A 24,223-nucleotide genomic window follows, 5' to 3' on the forward strand; every position below is an offset into this window, starting at 1 on the left:
CAGAAGAAGTATATAATTGACATAATTATAGTTTCTTAAATCGGTTTCTGAGCCCTGAAGTGTAATGCCCCCCATTTCTCTTCTGTGAGTCTACAGAGAAAATGTTCAGAAAAAAACACTTATCTGTAATCCCATTGTTAATTACATATATTGCAAATACGAAAAGACCAAAACACAGGCAAAATTAAAACCGTTAAATAAAAGAATCTGAGGAAATTTAACCAGTTTTTCCAAATCCTTCAGTGACTCTTCACTTCAATGTTTACGTCTATCTCAAATACACGAGTTGAACTTCATCTGTTGTTTATTTCAACCATTGAGCAATTTTTTGCTGTATATTGATAAATGTGAACGTTTTTTTTTAAATCCTGAGACAAACAGAACCCAAAAAAAAAAACAATCGATAGATATGCTATATACGAATGTTGGTAATTCCCGATATATTAACGAACACAGAAATACTATACAATATCTTTTGTTATCAGTGTTTTCGATTATTTTATAACTACTTTTCTAACACTAATCCTAACCCTAGTTTCACCAGACGCCTAATCATAATTTCTAACCATAAAATTTAGTCGTTACTACAACACCACTAACAACCTAACACTCCTATTTTCAGTAGTCTTTTATCGGACATATGTATCTTTAATCATCCAAATAGAATAACAAACAGCCAGTCCCTTCACTTTCACAGCTTAAGAAGACCACCTTATAAAAAAATACTTAAGTTACGAATCTCTCGTTGTTCATAAATTTGTTTTTCTCAGTAAGAAAAACCAGAACAGAGGTTACGTCCAGAGGTGGACTGGCCCGCCGTTCTACCGAGAAATATCATTGTGGGCCCCTGAAACAAAATCTCTGTGGGCCTCCGGTACTGTATTAGTTCTTTAAGTTTTATTTTTTAAATTGTCGATTTTTTTTTACCTTTGCTTCATGCCGAAGTGTAAAAGTCAGACTTTGATGGAAACTAAATGAAAATTAAAAATTTTAATCTGGGGTTAGGGGCCCTATTTAAAATTTCCCGGGCCCTCTTGGACAAAGCCAGTCCACCCTTGGATACGTCTCAGTTTTGTTATTAACTCCTAACAACAGCATTTATCTCACATTATAACCAATGTAAACCCCTACCCTTATATATATGCTCTGTATGAATGAAGTTAGTTAGGTCCCTTTCATAAGAGGCCATCTATAATCCACGTCGAACCCCTTAGGGGGAGGGGGGATTTGATCCACTGTGACGACGGTGGATGAGAGTCGAATAGTGTGGACTACCCCTTAGTTTAATAGTAGCAAAGACGATAAAACTTTAGGGATTTGAACAGAAGTGCTAAATATAGAACTGAGAAACACAAGGTTGGCAAAAAGCCAACGGTTAAAATATTTACACTAACGATTTTAGACTAATTATAGGGCTGACGTTAAAAAGGGATTACCTCAAATGTAAATTACTGTATCGATGTCTACTTCGGTAACTTAACGCAGGGATTTTCTAAGAAACGTAGCCTTGAAGTTACAGATACAAAGCGGGCATTCCCGATCTGGGTATATATATTAGGTCATGTCTCTTCTGGTGACGTCAGGACTGATATGCCAAGTATTGCAGACAAACAACATATTTAAATTTGTAAGTAATACATTGGTTTTGTTTTTATTGGTTATTTTGTTTCTGTTTATTAATTTCAAATTTTAAACTCTAACTCAATTAACATTATATATATATATATATATATATATATATATATATATATATATATATATATATATATATATATATGTATATATATATATATCGTGTGAGTTGTATGAGCATGAACGGAATCCATTCAATAGTCATGTGTAGTGGCTATTATATCATTGGTGCTGCATCTAAGAGTACAGTTTCAGCTGGTACTAACTTTGATAATCTGCTGCTAATGATCCATACTTTGTTGTTTACTGAAGTAAACACCAAGTGCAGACAATGAAACGTAATTTTGTCAGAATGAGAGATGTTGAATCACTTGAATCTAAGAAAATAACATGTATATGGAAATATTGAACTGTTTTAAATCTGAGTTTCCCATTATTTTTTGTCACCTTTATTCTCATGAATTCCTATATATGAACTAAATCTGCTGTGAAACCCTTTGATTTCAAGGCGTGGTGTTAAACCATACTAAATGATTGAATAGTTCTTACCACTAATTTTTTAGGCAAAGCGGGACTAGTAACCAACTGATACGAATGTTTCACTTCACCGACCCCTACATTCGTATCCCCTATTGCATATTGGTTAATGGGGCTTTTAGTGACACCCTCGACTCTTCTTATCTGTTGTTGGTAAAATAGGTTGATTGACTTATTTTGTTTACATAGCATGTCAGTAAAAAAAAAAGCTTCTTTTTTGTTTTTAAAACTTCGCATAGCTAAACTGCGATTAACAAACTTAACAATGGTAAAAAGACAAATCGTTAAATGTTTATTGTATAACTTTGCATGGTCTACATTGTATAAAATCCCCCTTCCCCCCCCCCCCCTACTTAACGCCACACTGAAAACAACACAGTAGTAGCGCTTCTTCATAGTTCCAGACAAGTGCCGTCTGCTGGCACTGTTCCAAAAGGTGTACGTCAGCTACAGAAAGGTTACACCCTACAGTTTACCAACTATTTACCGGGATCTTATCTTACGGTCTAAACAGCGGTCTCGATGGCCCCTCCCTTTATATATGTATATATATATATATATATATATATATATATATATATATATATATATATATATATATATATATATATATATATATATATATATATATATATATATGTGTGTGTGTATATAGTATATATATAAATACCATTCCACTTGCCGCTATGATATGATTTTTGCGGAGTTATCTATTTGATTTTAAACGATTACAGAGCATATCCGCCATCTTGACTTATTTCGTTTTAGATCGTAAGAGTTTATTTTAAAAATCAGATCAACTGACGACAGAGCAATGGAAGAAAGTATTGAAAAAAGCTTGGGGGAGCTAAAACTGGATGATAAAACACAAAGTAGGTAGCTGTGTATTGTGAGAAGTTTAATTTTGATGTAGAATACCGACTTTTCTTTTAATTAATTTAGAGAATTTAAAAATGTTATATTAACAAATATAAGCTACATAACGATAAATATTGTAAACAAGTACGGAAAATTTCCAGCGGAAAATGAAAACTATAAAAATACTTTTTTTTACTAGTTTAGGAAAAAAGTAAATTTAGATAGGTTTGATAATTTAACATTTTAAAATATTTCTATCAAACTCCCTATTTAAATTTCCGTATTTAAACTGTTTATCTTTTCGTCCATGTTTTTAAAGAACCCCCAAGTCCTACGCTCGGCGAGAGAAACGCTGAGTGCGTCTTTCTCAAGGTGGAGACCACGGGCCTAAAACCGGAAAGTGAAATCATGCAAATCACGGCCATTCGTGACCTTGACACCTTCGAGCGTTACGTCATACCTCTGACAGAAGACGGCACTCTCGCGCCATCGGACCCTGGAGCGACAAAAGTGAATCACCTGACGGTCGAAAACGGGGTCATGCTCTTCCAAGGCACGCCTGTCGACAAGGCAAACGTCCGTGACCTTGAACACGCGCTGGAAGATTTCCTGGAATTCCTGCGTCAAGGTCATCTAAAAGTATTCCCTGATTCAAAACCAATCATAGACATAATGAAAAACCCTAAAAAATGTGACATGACCCCTGACCCCAAGACTCCAACCCCGACCCCGAACGACCCGTCCAGACCTTACCTTACAGTCATCGCCCACCACATGCCCTTCCACCTGGGTCGCCTGACCCGTGGGTTCCGGAGATTCCCGGCCAGAAATTTCGAAAGAATTTTCCACTCCCTGTGCAAAACCTTGGATTCCAGATCCACCTTCAAGAAAAATTACTACCGTCACCTTGACAACCACCACCTTGAGTACATGGCCAACACGGTCCTGGGGAAAAAGTACATCCCGAATTTCGCTGAGTCCGACTCTCTGAGAAAATTGAAGTGCCTTCAGGAGCTGTGGTACCGTAGGAGAAACAGCCCAAAATAACATTTTTAAATTTTACGTCATTTATTTTTTATAATGAGTGTAACTACATACAACTGTGATATGTATCAAATAAACTAAATTAGCAGTTTTTTACTTAGAAAACTAAAAGCATAAAGTACAGTATTTAAAATTTCGTATTTATACACAGAAAAAAAGACTAAAATCAGAAAGATTTGAATGTAGTCAATTTATTCAGTTTATTTCATTTCATATAGTCTGTTAAGAGTATATAAGTTCAACAATATTTTTAAAAGTACATATTTTAAAAAACAACGGTATGCCTTTCGAAATAAAACGTTCACAATCATTGCTTGCGTCTACATTAAAAATCATATTAGTACAAAGTTTTGTAGTTATGTATCTGTACTTTTTTGACATTGTATATTTTAATTTAACATCTTATATACAAAATGTATTTAGATTTTAGAATGTTTTTATTTTTATTTTACAAGTAAACTGGTTTGTTGATTTTTTTTTACAAGCAAGCTCAATGAAATGAACTTGCTTGCATTACATTTCACCAAACTCTTGTAGAAATCTTCATTAATAATATTATTAAATCATTGTTGATTGCCATAGAACCTCCCCCCCCCCCAAACCATTTACTTCCTTACTAATATTTTTGTAAACCTGTAAAAAAAAAAGTATGTACAAAATGTTGCTTTTTTTTAAATGTGAAAAACTGCTGTTGAATTTAAATAAGCACATAATGCGAATATATTGTGAAATAATTACTGTCACCATTTGTGCACGTTATTTGTAATTTTTAAAATGATATATTTTTCACATGTTTTAAACACAAATATACCAATTTAAAAATATATTTGTTATGAGTATTATTCTTTTATGATAGTCTTTTAAAACTTGATTTTATATTACTGTAATGCGTTCTTCCTTGGTGGGAGGAGAGGGGATTGTATGTAATCTCTAGCCTATCTTGCATCTTACACAACTAGGCGTACAAAGCAGCTAAACTAAGGGCGATAACCATAAGAAAAGATAAAAAAAATGGTAATAAAAATTATAAGAGTATTATTAATACTATAAAAAAAAAGAGTAAAGCGAATAAAATGAAACTTAAAGAATCAAAATTAAAAAAAAATTATAATTTTAATTGATAAATAAATTATAAAAACAATATTTAAAGAGAAATAAAAATTAATGAGTAAAAAAAAATTGGCCTATAAAAAAAATTGTATTCAAAAATACGGGGAAAGATAATAACAAAGCAACAAAAAATAAATCAAAATACAAATAATCTTTTACAGCAAAGCAACAGGCCGCAACACGTCAATATCGATCTTATATATCGATAATCGATAGTTGTGACACCAGGGCTGACAGATATACAGACGTAAAAATCAATACAATATATTTATAGCCACAACACAACCAGCGCAGTATGTCTTCAGCTTTGCTGTGGGTTATTTTTCCAGGAAACCAACGACAATCGATTTGCACTGCTATCTACAAATACTGCTGATACAACTTTAGCAAGTTTTAGAACTCTCAAAATAAAACTACCCGTTATGAAGTGTATTGTATGTGTAGTCAGTGACAGAAATAATGGAGGATAATGGCACTGAGTTGTAGCGGCAGAGGCGTAACTAGGGGAGAATGGGTGGGGTGGCTGCCCGGGGCGCCGACATAAAGAGGGCGCCAAACGGGTTAGAAAATATAAAATATAAAGTTAGTTTTAAGCTGCATTATGCACAGTCAAATTTTAAGTAAAATGACTAAAACTTGGCCTGATTTCCTAGATTGGTTGATGGGGGGGGGGAGGCGCTTTTGAGCCATAGTTAATAACAAAGTGTACATAGTGCGGCTGGATGGTGGGGGGGGGTGGAGGTTACTAGAGCGAAGAGAAGTAAAGGAAACAAAAATAATGCTGAAAACATAGAAGAGCTCTATAAATAGATCGGGGGATTTCCGGTGCTTTAATAGACTACCGGTAACATTGTTAATGAAACGTGGCAAGCAATACAGGTCTTTCCACAACTCTCTCAGGTTGTTATTGTTTAAGATTGTTCTGCTATTTGTATCATTTGATACAAAATAAGTAACAGACATGTGTATTCGTTTACTATAACTTATATTACAAAACTTATATTACTTGTTGATGTATATATTGATATACATATAGGCCTATATATATGTATATATAGGCCTATATATATATATATATATATATATATATATATATATATGTGTGTGTGTGTGTGTGTGTCTGTGTGTGTGTGTGTGTGTGTGTGTGTGTGTAAATACAAATATATATTTATGTACACATAAATAAGTTTATATATATATATATATATATATATATATATATATATATATATATATATATAATTATACATTATATATATTATATAGAGTATATGTAGGGCCTATATATATATATATATATATATATATATATATATATATATATATATATATATATATGTTTAAACACCTGTGTTTACCTGTGTTTAATTTGAAATGATGTAGATGTTATTAATTTCTTTCCCCTTGAATCGATGTGTTATTAAAAAAACTGACATAAACAACTTTAATAATACATTGACGTCTATTTTAATAAACCATAAAGTATTTTTCTATGTTTACTTCCACTAGACCGGCATCAATAATGTTGATCAGATAATCCACAGTAACATCTCAACTCAGAGACTTCAAGTTAAATCATGGACAGATATTTTCACAACCCTCCATCAACCTCAACGTCCAACCCTGACCCCGAGACATCCTCCTCCCTTCGTCCTGACCCCTCGGCGTCGACCCCCAGCCTACAGAAGACCTTGATCTCTCTAAGACTTGACCCCTCATCTTCAACTCCAACACTACAAAAAACAACAAAACGCCAAAGCCGGTTCAAAGGTGAAACCTCGGATACACCTGTTACAAAGAAGAAGAAAACCACCCAAACACAGCTCACCTTGTTTAGGGCCGACGACAACAGCGTAGTGCTCACCTACGAGAAACCTTCTCAGGAGATCACCAACCGGAAGTGTAAACATTGCGACCGGTTCATTTCCTGTCTGAAAGACACAACAAGCGGCCTTGAACTTGATAAATGTTTATCGAAGTGGAAAGTCGTCCAGTCAAAAAGTTTGAACAAATTTTATCTGCTCTCTAGAAGAGAGGAATTTGGACCTGTGTATAGCATCAGCAAAAAGTGAGTTCTCGATTTTTTTTCTTAAGTTTCTTTTTTTGGAGTTTTTTTATAGATATTTTCTATTAAAACAGAACGTCGTGGCCTAGCAATAGAGCGCTAGACTGCTAATCCGAATGTCTTGAGTTCGAATCCCGTGTTCGTGTCAGTAGAACGACCAATCATTCCACTTAGCTCTGATGAAAACAAAGGCGACTGGACATAGCGCTGACCACTCTTTCGTCTTGAATGCCTTACATATGCCCTATATGTTTTTGGCACGAACAGAGAGAGAGAATATTTTCCAAGAAAGGTGCTTTTTAATGAGATAAGCTGCCAGTTATCTTCTAAAGTAATATAATCTGTCCATTCTCTCATCTCCCTGGGCCCTGTACGGACTGTCTTCTGTAGTATGGCCATCATGTGATATAAACTGTCCATTCTCTAATGTAGTGTGACCATCACGTGAACTAAACTGTCCGTTCCATCATCTCCACAGGACCCTATACCGACTGTTTTTTATATTTGACCATCACGTGATGTAAACTATCCATTCTCTACTGTAATTTGACCATCACGTGATGTAAACTATCCATTCTCTACTGTAATTTGACCATCACGTGATGTAAACTATCCATTCTCTACTGTAATTTGACCATCACGTGATGTAAACTATCCATTCTCTACTGTAATTTGACCATCACGTGATGTAAACTATCCATTCTCTACTGTAATTTGACCATCACGTGATGTAAACTATCCATTCTCTACTGTAATTTGACCATCACGTGATGTAAACTATCCATTCTCTACTGTAATTTGACCATCACGTGATGTAAACTATCCATTCTCTACTGTAATTTGACCATCACGTGATGTAAACTATCCATTCTCTACTGTAATTTGACCATCACGTGATGTAAACTGTCCATTCTCTCGTCTCCCCAGGGCCCTATACAGAATGTCGTGTATATTTGACCATCACGTGATATAAACTGACCATTCTGTCATCACTACAGGGCCCTATACCGACTGTCTTGTATATATGACCATCACGTGATATAAACTGTCCAATCCATATCTCCCCAGGGCCCTATACCGACTGTCGAATCAGGTGTTTGACGACTGGTTCCGGGACGACCTGACCCAACCTTGCCCTACGCCAAAGTGTGTCAAGGACAAAATGTACAAGACCTTTCCATTTGATGATTAAATGTAAAGTGATTAAATATTTTTATATTTAAATTTATAAGATTTACATATTTTGATGACCACATGTATATGATGCGTAAGAATTTACCATTTAATGCTCAAATTTCCATGTAGTTGATTATTTGCTGTTTCTCAAATGATTAATAATTTTAAAATCTGATTACATTATAATCGCTTTTATTTTAAAACGAATTACAAATAAAAAATGTATTTCATGCTTAATTGAATAATAAAATGTATTATTGGAAAAATAGTTTAAAATATTGTATCATGTGATTTTAAGATGTCAAATGTTTTTGCAGCTCTAAAAGTTGTATTTTAATCTTGGATGAAAATATTTTAACATTATGTTGAAGAAAATATGTTTATTGGGTTTATCTATTTATTTTAAATCTACATTAGTCTTTATCAAAATGAAAATTAAAGTTAAAAATAGCTAGAACGTCAGCTTATGTTCATGTTCAATCGTTGATTTGAAGGTATCTGAAACTACGTACACGTGTCCAGAAATCAATGTCAGGTAAATCATCACATATTGCGTTGTTGATTCCGTAAATAAAGGTCGTTAATATGATGTCTTAAAGTATTTCAAAATTTGCATTGGTTATAGAAAAGGGAGACTAAAAAGCTGGTAGTAAAATAGATAAGAAATAAAAAGGTTATCTCCTATATATATATATATATATATATATATATATATATATATATATATATATATATATATATATATTTATATATATATATATATATATATATATATTTATATTCATATATATATATATATATTCATATATATATATATATATAGATGTAAATAGATGTAAATATAAAATCTGCTATAGGACAGCCCATATGATCAAAACCAACAAAACAAATACAACAAACTAGAGCAGTAATTGATTATATTTATTTGATGTAAGGAGCCTTTAGGTCATTATTGACCTTGATTACATTAAAACTTTGGTTAAGATGTAAGTTTAAGCCCCAGCTAAATCGAACTGAATCCTCTCCATCTAACAACAGCAATGATTTTCCGCAAGTTTTAATGTATTATAGATTAAATGAATATTCTTAATTAATATAAGAGAAGTAAAGGAACTATGATCAAAGTGTGTTTTATGAAGATATTACGATGGATCAAAAATTATATTAAATACACCCATACTGATCGTAGTTGATGTTATCAGAAAATATATTTTTTTAAATATCGTCTATAGCGTTTTATTACATTTCTGTTATTCAAAACCTCTAGTAGATTTAAGTTGTTCCAAAACATACATGGGCTTTTAAACCACTCACTACCATCCTCAAATAACTTAGGATAAACTCATACCTGATACAAAAAAATTCGCTTCCTACAGTACAACCAAACCCGGCGTACGTCATTCAATCAATTAATTAACCTTCTCACGATTTTTTCCTGGGATTTTCCCATCCTCTAGCAGGGGTCTCCAAACTACGGCCCGCGGGCCGGATGCGGCCCGCGAAGTCCTCTCATCCGGCCCGCGGAGATCTTTTTGTCCAAGGAAAAAATGCTTGTTGGTGATGGCTGAGGAAGTTTGCCCAGAAAAATCAAAGCCATGCCTGGAAGAAACTGGCCCCCGAACTGAAATTTGATAGTTAATGCGGCCCTCGGGCTGAAAAGTTTGGAGACCCCTGCTCTAGACTCTAGACGTAGTACGTCTCAGCTCTGGAACTTATTAACAACCGTCAGCTACGTTTCATACTGCGCAGCTCATTTTGCGCGGGGTTGTACCCTTCTAGCACTAGTCTAGTGGTTTCTTAGTAATAGGTGCGTCTCCCTGAGCAGTCTTGGATTAAAGTCTGAGTGGTGGGGGAGTACTAGAGTAAGGCGGAGAGGCGAACTAGAGGTAGGGGGTTGTGGAATAGAGTCAGGGGAGGCGTTGGTTAGAGTGGGGAGAGGTGTGGGCTAGTTTCAGGGGAGTGGAGGTGTGGGCTAGTGGCAGGAGTGGCGTTTGCTAGAACGGGGAGAGGTGTGGGCTAGTGTTAGGGGAGTGGAGGTGTGGGATAGTGTTAGGGGAGGAGAGGTGTGGGCTAGTGTTAGGGGAGTGGAGGTGTGGGCTAGTGGCAGGGGAGGAGAGGTGTGGGCTAGTGGCAGGGGAGTGGAGGTGTGGGCTAGTGGCAGGGGAGGAGAGGTGTGGGCTAGTGGCAGGGGAGTGGAGGTGTGGGCTAGTGTTAGGGGAGTGGAGGTGTGGGCTAGTGGCAGGGGAGGAGAGGTGTGGGCTAGTGTCAGGGGGGAGAGGTGTGGGCTAGTGGCAGGGGAGTGGAGGTGTGGGCTAGTGTCAGGGGGGAGAGGTGTGGGCTAGTGGCAGGGGAGGAGAGGTGTGGGCTAGTGTCAGGGGGGAGAGGTGTGGGCTAGTGGCAGGGGAGTGGAGGTGTGGGATAGTGTCAGGGGAGGAGTTTGCTGGAGTGGGGAGAAAAGTGGGCTAGTGTCAGGGTAGAGTTTCGAGGATCTAGAGTAGAGTCAGGGCACTGGCTACAGGCTTCTACTGATACACAACCAATTGGCGAGCAGAAAATACTATCGCATGCAATCATTAATAAACTATCTTTATTGTGCTTGATGTAAAAACAAGTAAGGCAATTAAATTAAGTTTGTTTCACTATTTTATAACTTATTCTTTAGAAAAAAAAATGCCAATGACTATTTGCCTTTTCTTCCCTTATATCACCCCACCCATCTTCTGCCTTACCCCATTACCACAACCTAATACATCGCATTGTAATTACTACTTTTCGTCTTACATTGTCATTACAATCTTTCACCCCTATCAGTATGAAGATTTAATCTAAAAAAAAACACTATGGAGTATCCAAAACTGTATTTTACAAAGACATGTAGAGTGGCAGTAGATGCCATTGCTACGGGAGCATAACCATTAGATCGATCTTAAAATAAGCGTCACGGTTAATACAACACGTGGTTAAGTCGATGTACTTAATTAACTGCGTCAACAGGTTACATTCTAAGATTGAATACAACATGTTTGTTTACATTCATTACGAAAAGCTTTTAACTGCACTCGTATAAGTTAAATTGACAATATTTTCTTTACCTTCTTCTTCTGCGTTCTTAATTTAGTTTATGGTGGAGGATTTAAACAACAAGTCCATCTTCGTGGATGAACTGGACTGTGGTCTCCAGATCTGCAGGTGTCTAATACAGTTTTTCATTGAGTTCTTTACCTATAACAATTACTTTATAATGAATGCTTGCTAGACACTATTAAAATATTCTTTGATCAAAAACTTATATAATTAAAGTTCATCGTGATGAAGAAAGTGTTGCTGTTTTTATTTCCTAAGAGAAAAATACAAGCGAGAATCTAGTCGAAATGTGCAAATTAAATAAACAGCCAACATATATAGAGCAGATCTTCCATGAAATGTGTTTAACAAAATAGCTAGCTCGGTTCTTTTTTTTTTTCGCATAATTAACTTTCTTTCAGTGCAAAAATGTTAAAAACAAGTTTGAAGCATTGATAAACACATTTTTTAAAAGATATTTTAAAGTTTTGTAAAAATGTTTTTTTTTTTCTAATTGTATCCTGCTGTTACGCTGAGTTTAACAAAACCTTTAGAAACGTAACAGGAATTAGTCAACCATGCAGCTCTAAGCGAAAAAAAAAGAAAAGAAAAAAAAAGCACTACACAGATTTTGTTAGCTACTGCATCAAATTTATGTAGCAACTTTTCGGTAGACACTGCCCCCCTTCCCATCCCGGATGACGTCTACTGCCAGCCTTTCCCCCCCCCCCCCCCATTTCAACCCCCACCCCTCTCCAGATTAAAAAAAAAGAGGGGAAAATATACAAATTGACATATAAAAACCAATGTCCACCCCACCCAGAAAATTGTCAGAAAGCCACCGTGTATTATAGATCTACTGTTAGCAGATTCTAGAAACGTCTGGCTTTTATGTGTGTCACGCTGACCCTCCATCTCAAACCTCCCCTTTAACCCCCCCCCCCCCCTCCAGGTATACATTAGATTCACACCACTTAGCACAAAATCCTGAATGCGCAGAAGATGCAGGGTATAAAAAAAAAAGAATTGTACATCACGCAACAGCAAAAACTACTTCTGAGATTTCTGTTCCAGATTTAGCATGAAAGTTATTCTTGTCCTTTAATTTTTAAGCGTTTTAAAATAGTTAAAAACTTAAAAGTGTATCTGTATTTCCATGGTTTTGTCTTCATAGACAAAAGTAATTTCATGGGCGATTACTCCTGCATTGAACAGAGGGTAAAAAAAGGAGGTCATAGTTTACATAACACAAAAAAATAAGTGGCTTTAAAGTGTGGTTTTTTTAAAGATTTTCTAAAAATATAGTTTCACTCTAGCATTTTTTACAACTGTAATTCAGTGGGATGGTTTAAAAAGGGTGATCATTATACTAATTAGCGGCTAATTTTGGTTTGATTTGCTGAGAATAGTTTCACTCTTACGTGAACATTGTTTACCTAAGGATGGTGCTCCGTTTTGGTAATATAATAGTTTAATTTTTTTATAGTTATTGCTGTTTAATCAAATTTAGTGCGTGTATATATAAATATATACATATATATATATATATATATATAGAGAGAGAGAGAGAGAGAGAGAAAGAGAGACAGAGAGAGAGAGAGAGAAAGAGAGACAGAGAGAGAGGGAGAGAGACTTTATAAAATGTGCATATTCGTTTTTATTGTTAATGTGTTTAATATGTTTAATATGTATTTAGAGCACAGATAAGGTAAGGAATTAGTATAGTTTATAATCACATACTAAACAATTGTTTACCAATGGTTTCTAAATTTTTCCCTTTTGAAATGATTCACTTAAATTAGTAGATAAGTAATAGTTTGTAAGCATTGCCTAATAATTGCAGCATGTTAAATGAATGCTTAATGGTATACATGTTACTTCATCACTTTTTCACGTGTAATTGTTTTTTTGTTTGATATAAATAAAGAAATTAATTATTCTTTGACTGGTCATTGAAATTTATTATAAAAAACAGTATAAGTAGTTAAATTATTCCATATACATCTAATGTATATAGGCGGATGAATAATTTATAAATTGTCTTTTTGACACGAATGGTGTTCCATAGTAATATTCTGAACATCAGAAAGGTGTTCCCGGTTTATTTTCTTACTTTTATTGTTTCTTAGCTTTACTTAGACATAGAAAAGTGTTGTTGCACTAAATCTTCGGTGCTTACTTCGCGACGAGTGGCTATTTAAGACGATTTGATGTGTGTTAACAATATATTATGTACAGAATCAGTTAACACTTAGCCATTCGTTATTAATTTATTTTCCTGTTTCAAAGTACGAAACATTAATTAAGTGCCGTGATAGATTGGCTTTTAAGAATTACTATTTCTTAAACTTCGCAGTGATTAAAAAGTAAATAAGTTTTAAAGTAGTAAGTATTAGGTTATTAATAAACAATAGGTAAGATTTTGATATATTTTATGATTTTTTTTTTTTAAATAGAAAAAAATGTATTATATATTGATAAACAAATGATGAACAATATGTAAGATATTGATATACTTTATGATTTTTTAAAATATTTTTTTGAAACGTTCATATTTACATTTTAATATTTATGTTTATCCTCCGTCATTATTTAACTGAAACTTTTCACATTGTTTAAAAATAAATGAGGTTCTATGACTATAGATTAACCAAAGCAAAAGGTTGGTCATTTTAGAATCACCAATAGATTTTATTATACTCGCTTAATTCAGATTAAATGCAGTTCTTGTGCAGTAAATCTTACTCTTATTGGAGAGAAAGAACACCACCAGTTTCATTTGTGCATTCATCGAACTCTTTTTAATAGTTTTATCGTCCGCACTAGCAAAATCAGATCCCGAATCATATGAGTCGGATGTGTGTCTTGACCTCTCTCTAATCCATGAGACTGTCCACCAGAGTTTGATTAATTAACGTTATTAGCTAAATTAAGATTGTGTGTATTTAATTGACAATTATAGATGTATTATTGGAATAAAGTTACGTTAATCAAGGTGTCATATAGGTTTGTAAATTGGATACGGTTAACTGATAATAAAAACAAAAGCTTTTTTGGGGGTTGTTTTATTTTAATCACAAAAATTACTCATTTTCATTATTTATTCAAGGCATCAACATTTCTGACTCAACATTCCTATTTAAAAAAAAAAATATTTTGTTGTTTTACAAACTATGCACAACATGGAAAGTTTATATTATTTCTCGGACACATGGAGGACTACAAACATAGCCATCTCCATCCGAACTTTGTGTATATTTCTGTGTATGGTTTCCATGACAACGTCTCAGGAGCCAGGTGAGTTGATTGTTTTCTGTACAGTAAACAAAAGTGGGAATTCCCGCATATATCCGCTATAATCGTCTGCTTGTCTTGGCTAATTATGATCCGGATCGTTTGAATGGAACGAGGGCAGAAGAGAAAGACATGGAATATAACGGCGCATTTTGGCAACGGATAAAAAAAGTGTGTCCTTATTCTTGCTAATGATTGAAATGCGCAGTTAGTTTGTCTGATTATGCTATGATGTCGATTTCTTCACATTTTTATTAACACCCTCATTTGTTAGAGTAAAATAAAATAACCAAATTGAAAGCGATTGCTGGTTGAATTAATTAACCTAGCATTTGGAATGATATGTGACTAAAATATAATTTTTTAGGGCTTGTAACGTCTGTGTTGTAATCTTATGCTTAAATATTGCTTAATAAAGAATTGGAATTCGTTAAATCTCATTACTTGAGCATTTTTTATTTCCTTTTTTTTTTTGTAAACCTTTTAAACCGAAAATTCACACGAGTTCGAACCCTCGGGCAGGTGAGGCTCGTTAGCCGGGGACAGATACTCTTATAGGAGAGACAACTCCAAAATCAAACAACTGCTGCCTTGAAGCTTGTTCTTGGTTGGACAAAGGCTATGGAAGCAAATCCAAAAAGAAAAGAAAAACAGACTGAAATCAAACTCAGTGGCCTCAATGGCGCATAACCAGTTGTCAAGTATGCTGGTGGGGATCCCTTCCAACACTAAAATTAAGTACGAAGAAGTAGAAGAAAAAATACGAACAAGTTGTCGGTCTTCAATATACTCTTCAATTACTAATTTATTTTTATAATGAAATACATGTTAACGGCTTCAAGTTGAAAACAAGTAAGTTTGACTGTTAATTTACCTTTGATAATGTCAAATAAAAGTGTAAAATTCTTACAGATTCATCACTTGGCCATGATAGTAAACAGGTCAATTTCCTAACCATTATAGGTTAATCCTTTGAACACGATGCAAAATGAATAATCTCTTGACCATCCCACTCTCTGTCAAATGTATAATCAAATTTTGTTTTGTTTTCTCCATTATAAGGCGGGTTTTTCTTCTTTGTTCTTAATTGTAATATTGCATCAGATTTCTTCAAACAAAATAGTAGAAGATTTACGTGTCAACATGTTATGCGTCATACAGACCGTTGACTCCGATGTCAGCCTGCGTTTTTGGTGGAGTTGCTTCCGAATCCTATGGCCAACCAAGAACAAACTACATGACATCTCTCCTAGACGGGTTGGTGTCCCACAACTATCGAGCCTCATCTCCCAGGGGCTTGAACTCGAGATTTTTCGGTTTGGTAGCCATGAGCTTTAACGACCCGACCACACCAACCCAACGCAGGTCGACTTTAGGTAGTTGCTGAGGAATTAATTAGGTTAATGCAACTCAACAGTTCTATGACTGTCTATCTGACTCACCTGTGGTTTTACCTGACGCATCACGTGATCTCATTCATTCACCACGGCTTCCTCACGTGCATTTCATTAACCAGCAGTCTTCACGTTTCGTGTGATAACTAATTACCTCGCCAGATATTTTTGCACTGAAGTCGACGATCAGAACAGTGCATTTTATATTATTAACAAAACTCCTCAAGTATTTCTCCATCTAGTGAAGGCCCACTACTTGTGTGAACTCGCTCTTTAGCCTAATCAACCCCATACACAAATTTCCTTCCGGACATCTCTTCGGGGGGGTGGGGGGCTCAACCCCTCCCCCCCCTTCCCCCGAACGAAATGGAATTTCTATAGAAAAAAATACTTTTACCAGTGTTCGCCCACCCCCCCCCCAACCCCATGAAGTTATCAATGTTAAGAATTTATAAAATGTTAATGCTAATACATGCGAAATATTTAGAAATATTTAGATATAACCTTTGGTTTATAAATTTAACTTCATAAGGGACGCCGATTATAAATATGATAATTGAACCGCCCTAAAGAAAATGCGAATTCGGTTATTTGTACTTAGTAACATCTCCTTTAAGCATACGGCCAGGTTCAAATATATATTAAGATGTTCGTACTTATTGCTCAAAGGCGACATCACCTTCTAACGTCAGGTACAGAACCAATTATTAAATGTCAATGAATGTACATTACGAAAAATTACGAGTTTTGTAATATTTTTTTTTCTCAGCACGCCCCGTGGGTTTTTACGGCACTAACTGCACGACGGAGTGCAGTGTGGGTTGTATCACTTCCGCTTGTGACGTCACCAGTGGCGCGTGTCTGCTGGGCTGTCAAGACGGCTACCTCGGTCAACTTTGTAACGAGAGTAAGTCACGGTCCAATGGCTTTCAACCTTGTTTCTGAATGTGATGATACACTGTGATGTTTGGTTATGGGATGATTCAAGACGACGGCGTCTTGTTGAATAAGGTTAGGGTTAGGGGAGATAGTGTTTCTTTCAGGCGTTTGTCTGGGGAATCATTGCACTTCCCCCTCCCCTCACACACACACATAATTTAATTATTGTCCGACGACACACCTAAAGTTTCAAGTGTCTATTCCACCCCACCCCCCTCTCCAGAAGAAACAAACCCTTGAGGAATATTCATCTATGTCATAATACAATCAGGTATTTTTTAGCTTCTCTAGTGCTGTCATAAGTGTTTGAATATAGGACTCTGGATTTTGTAGGGATTGCAGGACTGATTTGGCATCTGTAAGAAATACAATCTGACTATTCGGTGATTCAGGGTGTTCTGACAGGAGGTTTGCTGCGTGTTCTAAAGCTTCTTTTTCTGCCCTAAAATTGTCGGATTCAAAAATTAAGAACGAAGAAGAAGAAGAAGAATAATACAATCAGAGATGAAGGAATCTTGTAAAGCAACAGAGAGACAACATTTTGAAAAGTTACAATACGGTATCTACAGCAACAGACAACAATAAGAAATTGAAAACTGCACGTATAATGTTAAAAATTACCAGTTTCTTTTTTAACTTTTGCCTAAGTGATGAGCATGGCTTGTCTGATAAATGCCAAAAACACCAACAACATCTCCAAAACTAATTTAAAAAAACGTAAACAAATTTCATTATTTTTGTCAATAGATTGTTTAGAATGCACATTTTGTGTTAACATTGAATTAAATGTTGTCTTGGACGGTGTGTTTGTGCCATAGACCGTGTGTTTGTGCCATAGACCGTGTGTTTGTGCCATAGACCATGTGTTTGTGTCATAGACCGTATGTTTGTGCCATAGACCATGTGTTTGTGCCATAGACCGTGTGTTTGTGCCATAGACCATGTGTTTGTGTTATAGACCGTGTGTTTGTGCCATAGACCGTGTGTTTGTGCCATAGACCGTGTGTTTGTGCCATAGACCTTACGACTGCTCACGTTCAGTTCCCCGAACTGGAGTCAGTAGGATGTGCATGAGAGTGCTCTGCTGAAACAACTTTCTGACTCCTAGTCAAAGATATTTAAAGCTGCTGGACAAAGAAATGACCATACTATCCCTTCAAATACCGAGGTCAGAGAATTCTACCTAATCCGATTTAATGATCTAAAGGAGGCGATAAAGATTTTTCTCCAAAACATACCCAGTTGCAATCTAGACTCCTCCAATTAATGATGAGTACTTATTTTAGCTGAGTAAACTCTTGGATCGCCTCAGAACTGCAGGTCATTGCACTGTATTATTCTTAACATTACGAGCGAGTGCAGGCGCCGCTAATGTACGTAGATAAGAAATGTGTATTGGAGAAGCGTGACGTCATAGTTAAGTGCATTGTAAGCTGTAGGGTTTCTTCTTCTTTGTTCTTAATTTTAGTGTTGGAAGGGATCCCCCTCCAACACAATTAAGTATACGTGTCAACTTGTTATGCTCAACATAAGCGGCTGACTCCGATTTCAGCCTGCTTTACTTTTTGGATTTGCTTCCATAGCCTACAGAGTTTCTTCCAGGCATCTCTTCGGGGGGGGGGGGGGGGGGCAAAGCCCCAACGAAAAGTTTTACCGCCCCCCCCCCCCCCCGAACGAAATGAAATTTATATAATTTATATAGAAAATATATACTTTTAACAGTGTCCGCCCCCCCCCCCCCCCCGAAGAACGTCTACCGCCTTCCCCCTCCCCACCCCCCGAAAATTTCAAGTGCCCCCCCCCCCCCGGAGAAAAAAGTCTGGAAGAAACACTGATAGCCTTTGTTCAACCAAGAGCAAACTACAAGACAGCAGTTGTTTGATTTTGGAGTGCAGCTTTAGGTTTTGAAAGAGAATGGTTACAAGTGTTTACGTCGTGAATACAAAATTTGAGGACATGCCAAAATCAACTGTTGTTTTAATGGATAGCATTTAATTCAATCCTGAAATAACAGTTTATACTTATAACGCGTAAATGTTCTCGAGTTAGGTAGGGGGGGGGGTTAAGATGTAGTTATATAAATATTGTGGATACGGCATACTTGTCTGACGTTTAAATGGATAGCTTTCAATGCAAGCCTAGAAGAAAAATGAGCCTATAGTATATCAGGATATAACAACGTGAGTTACCTTTTCAAACCTGATTGTCACTAGGGTAGATGAAGTAGAGTTCATCTGTGTCCGTGACCACGAAATAAGAAGTGATAGAATGGTCAGCATTATGTCCAGCAGCCTTAACTTTCCCTAACATGCGTTGGGTACCCTATAGCGCTGGGTGGGCTCGGAGCCGACCAAGATCCGAACTTGAGACTTTCGAGTTAGCACTTGTGCGCTCTACCACAGTCACGCCGTCTCAGAAGAATGGTATATACGAAGAAAAAAGAATAATTTATTATAATTGTTTTTAAGCATGTGATAGAGGATTCTATGGATCCAACTGCTTGATGAACTGCTCATTAAACTGCCAAGATGGCGTCTGTGATCACGTGAACGGAAGTTGTATAAACGGCTGTGTGATGGGCTTTGAGGGAGAGGGGTGTAACACGAGTACTACTTCCGCTTGCCCTTTGAACTGTAACAATGGCCGCTGTGACCACGTGACTGGCGCGTGCCACGATGGATGTATAGGCGGGTTCAAGGGAGATCACTGCAATGAAAGTAAGGGACATTTGTTCTCCCAACTACAATCCTATCTATAGTGCAATGAAGCTCGCTATGGTAATCGGAGTTTCTTCCAGGCATCTCTTAGGTTCGCCCCCCCCCCGAACCCCCCGAAAAAATTCTACCGCCCCCCCCCAACGAAATGAAATTTATATAATTTATATAGAAAATATATACTTTTAACAGTGACCGCCCCCCCCCCCCCCCACCTAAAGAAAGTCTACCGCCCCTCCCCCGAAAATTTCAAGTGCCATCCCGGAAAAAAAAGTCTGGAAGAAACACTGATGGTAATGAAAATATCAGCTTAGTTTTATCTATGTCATGACTCTCAACAAATCGTGGCAACTCTTGTTCAATACTATACAATTTATTGTTTAATTATAGTTTCATTTGACTGCGTTTTCATACAATTATGTGACATTATTTTCATAATTTTTTTTAATCCGTTGCTACGCAGCTGAATTAGCATTTTAAAAATTCTATTTAAAAATGTTTGGTTCAAATTCAATTATCGTTTAAAAATTACTAATTAAATATCTAATTGACATCTTATCTGATACAATTTGCTTCTCTTGTCGTCAGCGTGTGACGTAGGTTTCTATGGTGACAACTGTACTTCCGCTTGCTCCTCGAACTGTAACAATGGCGGCTGTGACCACGTGACTGGCACCTGCAATACTGGCTGTATAGACGGGTACAAGGGAGAGTACTGTAATGAAAGTAAGTTGTCTTGACTTTCTTACATTAGCTATCACGATTATGAATATATCAATAGAAAAATTATATTTCGTAGGCTTATTTAAGCAAAGATTTTCTTGCTTTTAGAAGGGGAGGGGGGGGGGGCTGGCATTCATTGACAATATGAGAGATGTTGGGATGTGTTGGAAACGGTGGGATGGGGTGTGCTTTAAAAATATCAACGCACATCATAGCTACATCTAAAGACGAACCGTATGTAAGATTTTATTTCAATGGAAAATTCAACAATCAAACTCATGTGTTGGGGACTCTAATTTATCTGGTCTAATCTTGATATAGGCCTACCCGTCTAAAGTATGCTCAAATGAAATTATTTGTGTGTGATATTAATATTTTTATTTTCTCTCCCTTCGCCCTGCCCCCCCCCCCCCACCCCCTCCCCACAGGCTGTCCGCCCGGGTACTACGGTGCTGGGTGCACCACGCCCTGCTCTACTGCCTGTGCTAACCAACACTGCGACCCGTTGTCAGGGAAATGTAACGAGGGCTGCGTCGATGGTTACAGGGGGGACAACTGTGATATGAGTAAGATCAATTTTTTAAAACACATGTTAAATATTTACCATTTAGTCAACTAAGTACACACAGTATTGTCAATAAGTAGAGCAGTAATCGTCAACAACTTGAAAAATTAATCAACATAATAGTTATAGAACAATCACTGCATTAGCTTAAATTTTTTAAGGTGTACTCTACTTCACCTGCCAAATGAATCGTATCGGAAAATGCGAACTACGATATCAAGTCTTACATAACACAAGTTTTATTGACTAAACCACCCCCACAAAATATAAAATCATACATTTAAATACTTACACCATATTTTTAATGAATGAAATTAATCTGGCCAGTTTGCGAGGATATGTTCTATGGCGGAAAATGTTCTACACCATGTCCAGCCAATTGCAACGTCGGTGGGTGTGACCACGTGACAGGAAGTTGTAAAAATGGATGTGTGCCTGGATTTATTGGAAAACATTGCAACGAAAGCAAAGGTAGTTTTGTACCTGGTTAATACAGATGTAATATTAGTTTTAATGTATCCTTGATATGGGTTAATGCAGACTTTGAAATGAGTTATTGAGGATTTATTATGGGATATTTAGAGTTTCTATATGTTAATGCATATTTGATATTAAGCAATATAGATTAGATTTGATATGGGGTGCTTAATGTTTGTGGTGCATTTGGAGCTAATAGTAAACAGAGTTTCTTCCAGGCATCTCTTGGGGGATTCGGAGCCACCCCCCCCCCCCCGAAAAACGTTTAACGCCCTCCCCCCTATACGAAATGGAATTTATATAGAGAATGTTTACTTTTTACAGTGTTCCCCCCTCCCCCCCCCCCCCCCGGAAAATGTAATCCGCCCCCCCCCCGAAATTTGAAGTGCCCCCTCCCCCCCCCCCCTCCCGCCCCGGAGGAAATGGTCTGGAAGAAACACTGATAGTGAGATAGATGCTGTAGGGCTCAAATAGCCTAAAACAGCGCTAGAGCCAGAGATTGTCGAACGCGCTTTTAGTCCATTCTTGTCAATAGTAGTCCTATTTATCTCATTAACAAAGTTATTTCAAAAAGTAGAGTACCCTTTACAGAACTAATGAGGCATATAAGGTTGAGTCTTTATGTTGCTTGACCATAGCACAGTGTAGACAGCATTATGCCCAGCCACATTTTTTTCCCCAACCTCTTGTAATCTTGAGTCTGGATCGTGAACTCGAGAGTTGCGGGCTAGCAGTCGAACTCTCAGAGCACTCGACTATTCAACCACGCCGTCCTTAAATGAAGATATAGGTCTACATAGAAAATACCGAGACCAAAAGTTCTTCAATTTGAGTGAGACTTTTCAATTTAAAAGATCAAAAATATATTCCTACGCAGACTGCCAGAGCGGATATTACGGCACCAACTGCCAGGAAAAATGTCCGGCCAATTGCGTCAACAACAGATGTTATCCGGTCAACGGAACATGCCAGGAAGGGTGTCTGCCAGGTTTCCGTGGCGACCAGTGTGACAACGGTGAGTGGATAACCTCCCCTTATTTAGTGAGTGGATGCCATCCAATTATTTAGTGAGTGAATACACTCCCCTTATTTAGTGTTTATTGTATGGTGATTGGATACCCTCGCCTTGTTTAGTCTCTATTGTATAACATAGCCTATGCATTGCTCAAAACGTACTTTAAATTTAGGACTTAAGGAAAAATATTCCTTGATTGATTCATTGATAAGAAAAAAAAATAACTGAAGACAATAACATGAAGTATATAATAATTAATTTAATTCAACCTTGTAAAAGTTAACATTATTATTAGATATTATCAGAACGAAAGTAGAATGATAGAAATATTGTTTCAATGATAATTACGTAATTATGTTTAAGAGGAACGCATGAAATGTCTTGAAAAAAAATTAAATAATTAAGTTGAAAATCATAACATAGATTTATATCGTGAACAATTTACATGGATTAGCATAAAATAAATGTTAGTAGTTTGAATAAAAATGTATAATTTAAAATTGTGTTGATGTACCAGCATGCCCTGACCAATGTGCTCACGGGAAATGTAATTCTGTGACGAAACAGTGCCTGGATGGGTGTATTTCCGGCTACAAGGGAGACCACTGTAGAGAAGGTTTGAATTTTTATTTTACCAGAAATATGTGAATTGTAGTTGTAAAAAATGTGGTTTTAGTATAAGAACTAGTATAATGGTGTAGCATTCAGCACTCTATTTTTTGCAAGCATGTATAGACATATTTTAACTATTTTAGTTTATTAATTCTATAAATGATTAATGTAAAGTTATATATATAGCTTCAGCATTAGTTATTTTCTTTACGTCATAATCATCATCATCATTCCTGTGTATCCCTTGTGTAGCATAGGTACGCAACCACACCATTCCACCTTACTCTGTTCTGGGTGATTCTTCCAAGTTGATCCACGACATTCCATCTGCTTCTGATTCACTTGTTTTCTCCTTTTTGTGTCCACACTGCATGTTTGATTTCGTTTAGGGTTTATATCTTGTAAGATAACAACAGATGATGTATTTTGTAAAAACTGTGTTTACTCACACGCACTGTAGAATGTGCTCAAGGAACGTACGGACCAAACTGCAACAGCACGTGCTCACCTCAGTGTGTGGAACTCGAGTGTGATCGCGTGACTGGACATTGTACTCACGGCTGCACGGCCGGATTTCAAGGCGACCTGTGCACGAACAGTAAGTGTTACGTACCTTGTTTGGTGTAGGTTTAGATTTACAATAGGGCTGGTAAGTAGGTCACCAACCAGCTCTACGGCTCAATAAATCTGCATGAGCCATAGAACTGTTGGTGACCTACTTAACAGCCATATTGACATCTGAGCCCTTAACTGCTGTGTGATTTCAGTGTTGTAGATTAAACGAAATAGAGGGCCGTAGAAATCTGTGTAATTTTATTAATGCATATTAAAATAAGTAGGGTACCTTTGACTAAGGTATGATTTCATTAGTTCAGATTATAATATATGGGAGGGGGGGGGGTCTTGAGCGATATCTGATTTATTTCTTGCAGATTCATTGCAACAAGGGCTCTTTGGTTGCTAATTTATTTTTTGTTTCACAGATTTAAATTGTTCCCATATGTT

General features: G+C 36.5%; 2 protein-coding genes across 2 annotated transcripts; both read left to right on the top strand.

The window, feature by feature from the left end:
- The first annotated feature begins 1,535 nt into the window (after nucleotides 1-1,535).
- Nucleotides 1,536-8,806, top strand: LOC131943876 (uncharacterized). Its single transcript, XM_059304177.1, has 3 exons — nucleotides 1,536-1,627; nucleotides 6,691-7,249; nucleotides 8,315-8,806. The coding sequence occupies exons 2-3, from the start codon at nucleotides 6,759-6,761 to the stop codon at nucleotides 8,436-8,438; spliced, it is 615 nt and encodes a 204-aa protein (XP_059160160.1). The 5' UTR covers nucleotides 1,536-1,627; nucleotides 6,691-6,758; the 3' UTR covers nucleotides 8,439-8,806.
- Nucleotides 8,807-20,998: 12,192 nt separating this feature from the next.
- Nucleotides 20,999-23,993, top strand: LOC131943873 (multiple epidermal growth factor-like domains protein 11). Its single transcript, XM_059304174.1, has 6 exons — nucleotides 20,999-21,115; nucleotides 21,442-21,585; nucleotides 22,469-22,606; nucleotides 23,124-23,222; nucleotides 23,679-23,816; nucleotides 23,986-23,993. The coding sequence occupies exons 1-6, from the start codon at nucleotides 21,112-21,114 to the stop codon at nucleotides 23,991-23,993; spliced, it is 531 nt and encodes a 176-aa protein (XP_059160157.1). The 5' UTR covers nucleotides 20,999-21,111.
- Nucleotides 23,994-24,223: the final 230 nt, after the last annotated feature.

This window comes from Physella acuta, unplaced genomic scaffold (assembly GCF_028476545.2).
Source record: "Physella acuta isolate Inbredline_101_S28 unplaced genomic scaffold, ASM2847654v3 ptg000471l, whole genome shotgun sequence".
In the NCBI taxonomy this organism is placed as follows: domain Eukaryota; kingdom Metazoa; phylum Mollusca; class Gastropoda; family Physidae; genus Physella; species Physella acuta.

Bases quoted from the DNA above. Each gene is read 5' to 3' on its own strand.
- LOC131943873 (XM_059304174.1), top strand. The intron at 22,607-23,123 runs GTGAGTGGATAA...TTGATGTACCAG, and splicing joins TGGCGACCAGTGTGACAACG to CATGCCCTGACCAATGTGCT. The intron at 23,223-23,678 runs GTTTGAATTTTT...CACGCACTGTAG, and splicing joins GGGAGACCACTGTAGAGAAG to AATGTGCTCAAGGAACGTAC.
- LOC131943876 (XM_059304177.1), top strand. From the start codon at position 6,759: ATGGACAGATATTTTCACAACCCTCCATCAACCTCAACGTCCAACCCT. The intron at 7,250-8,314 runs GTGAGTTCTCGA...ATATCTCCCCAG, and splicing joins GTGTATAGCATCAGCAAAAA to GGCCCTATACCGACTGTCGA.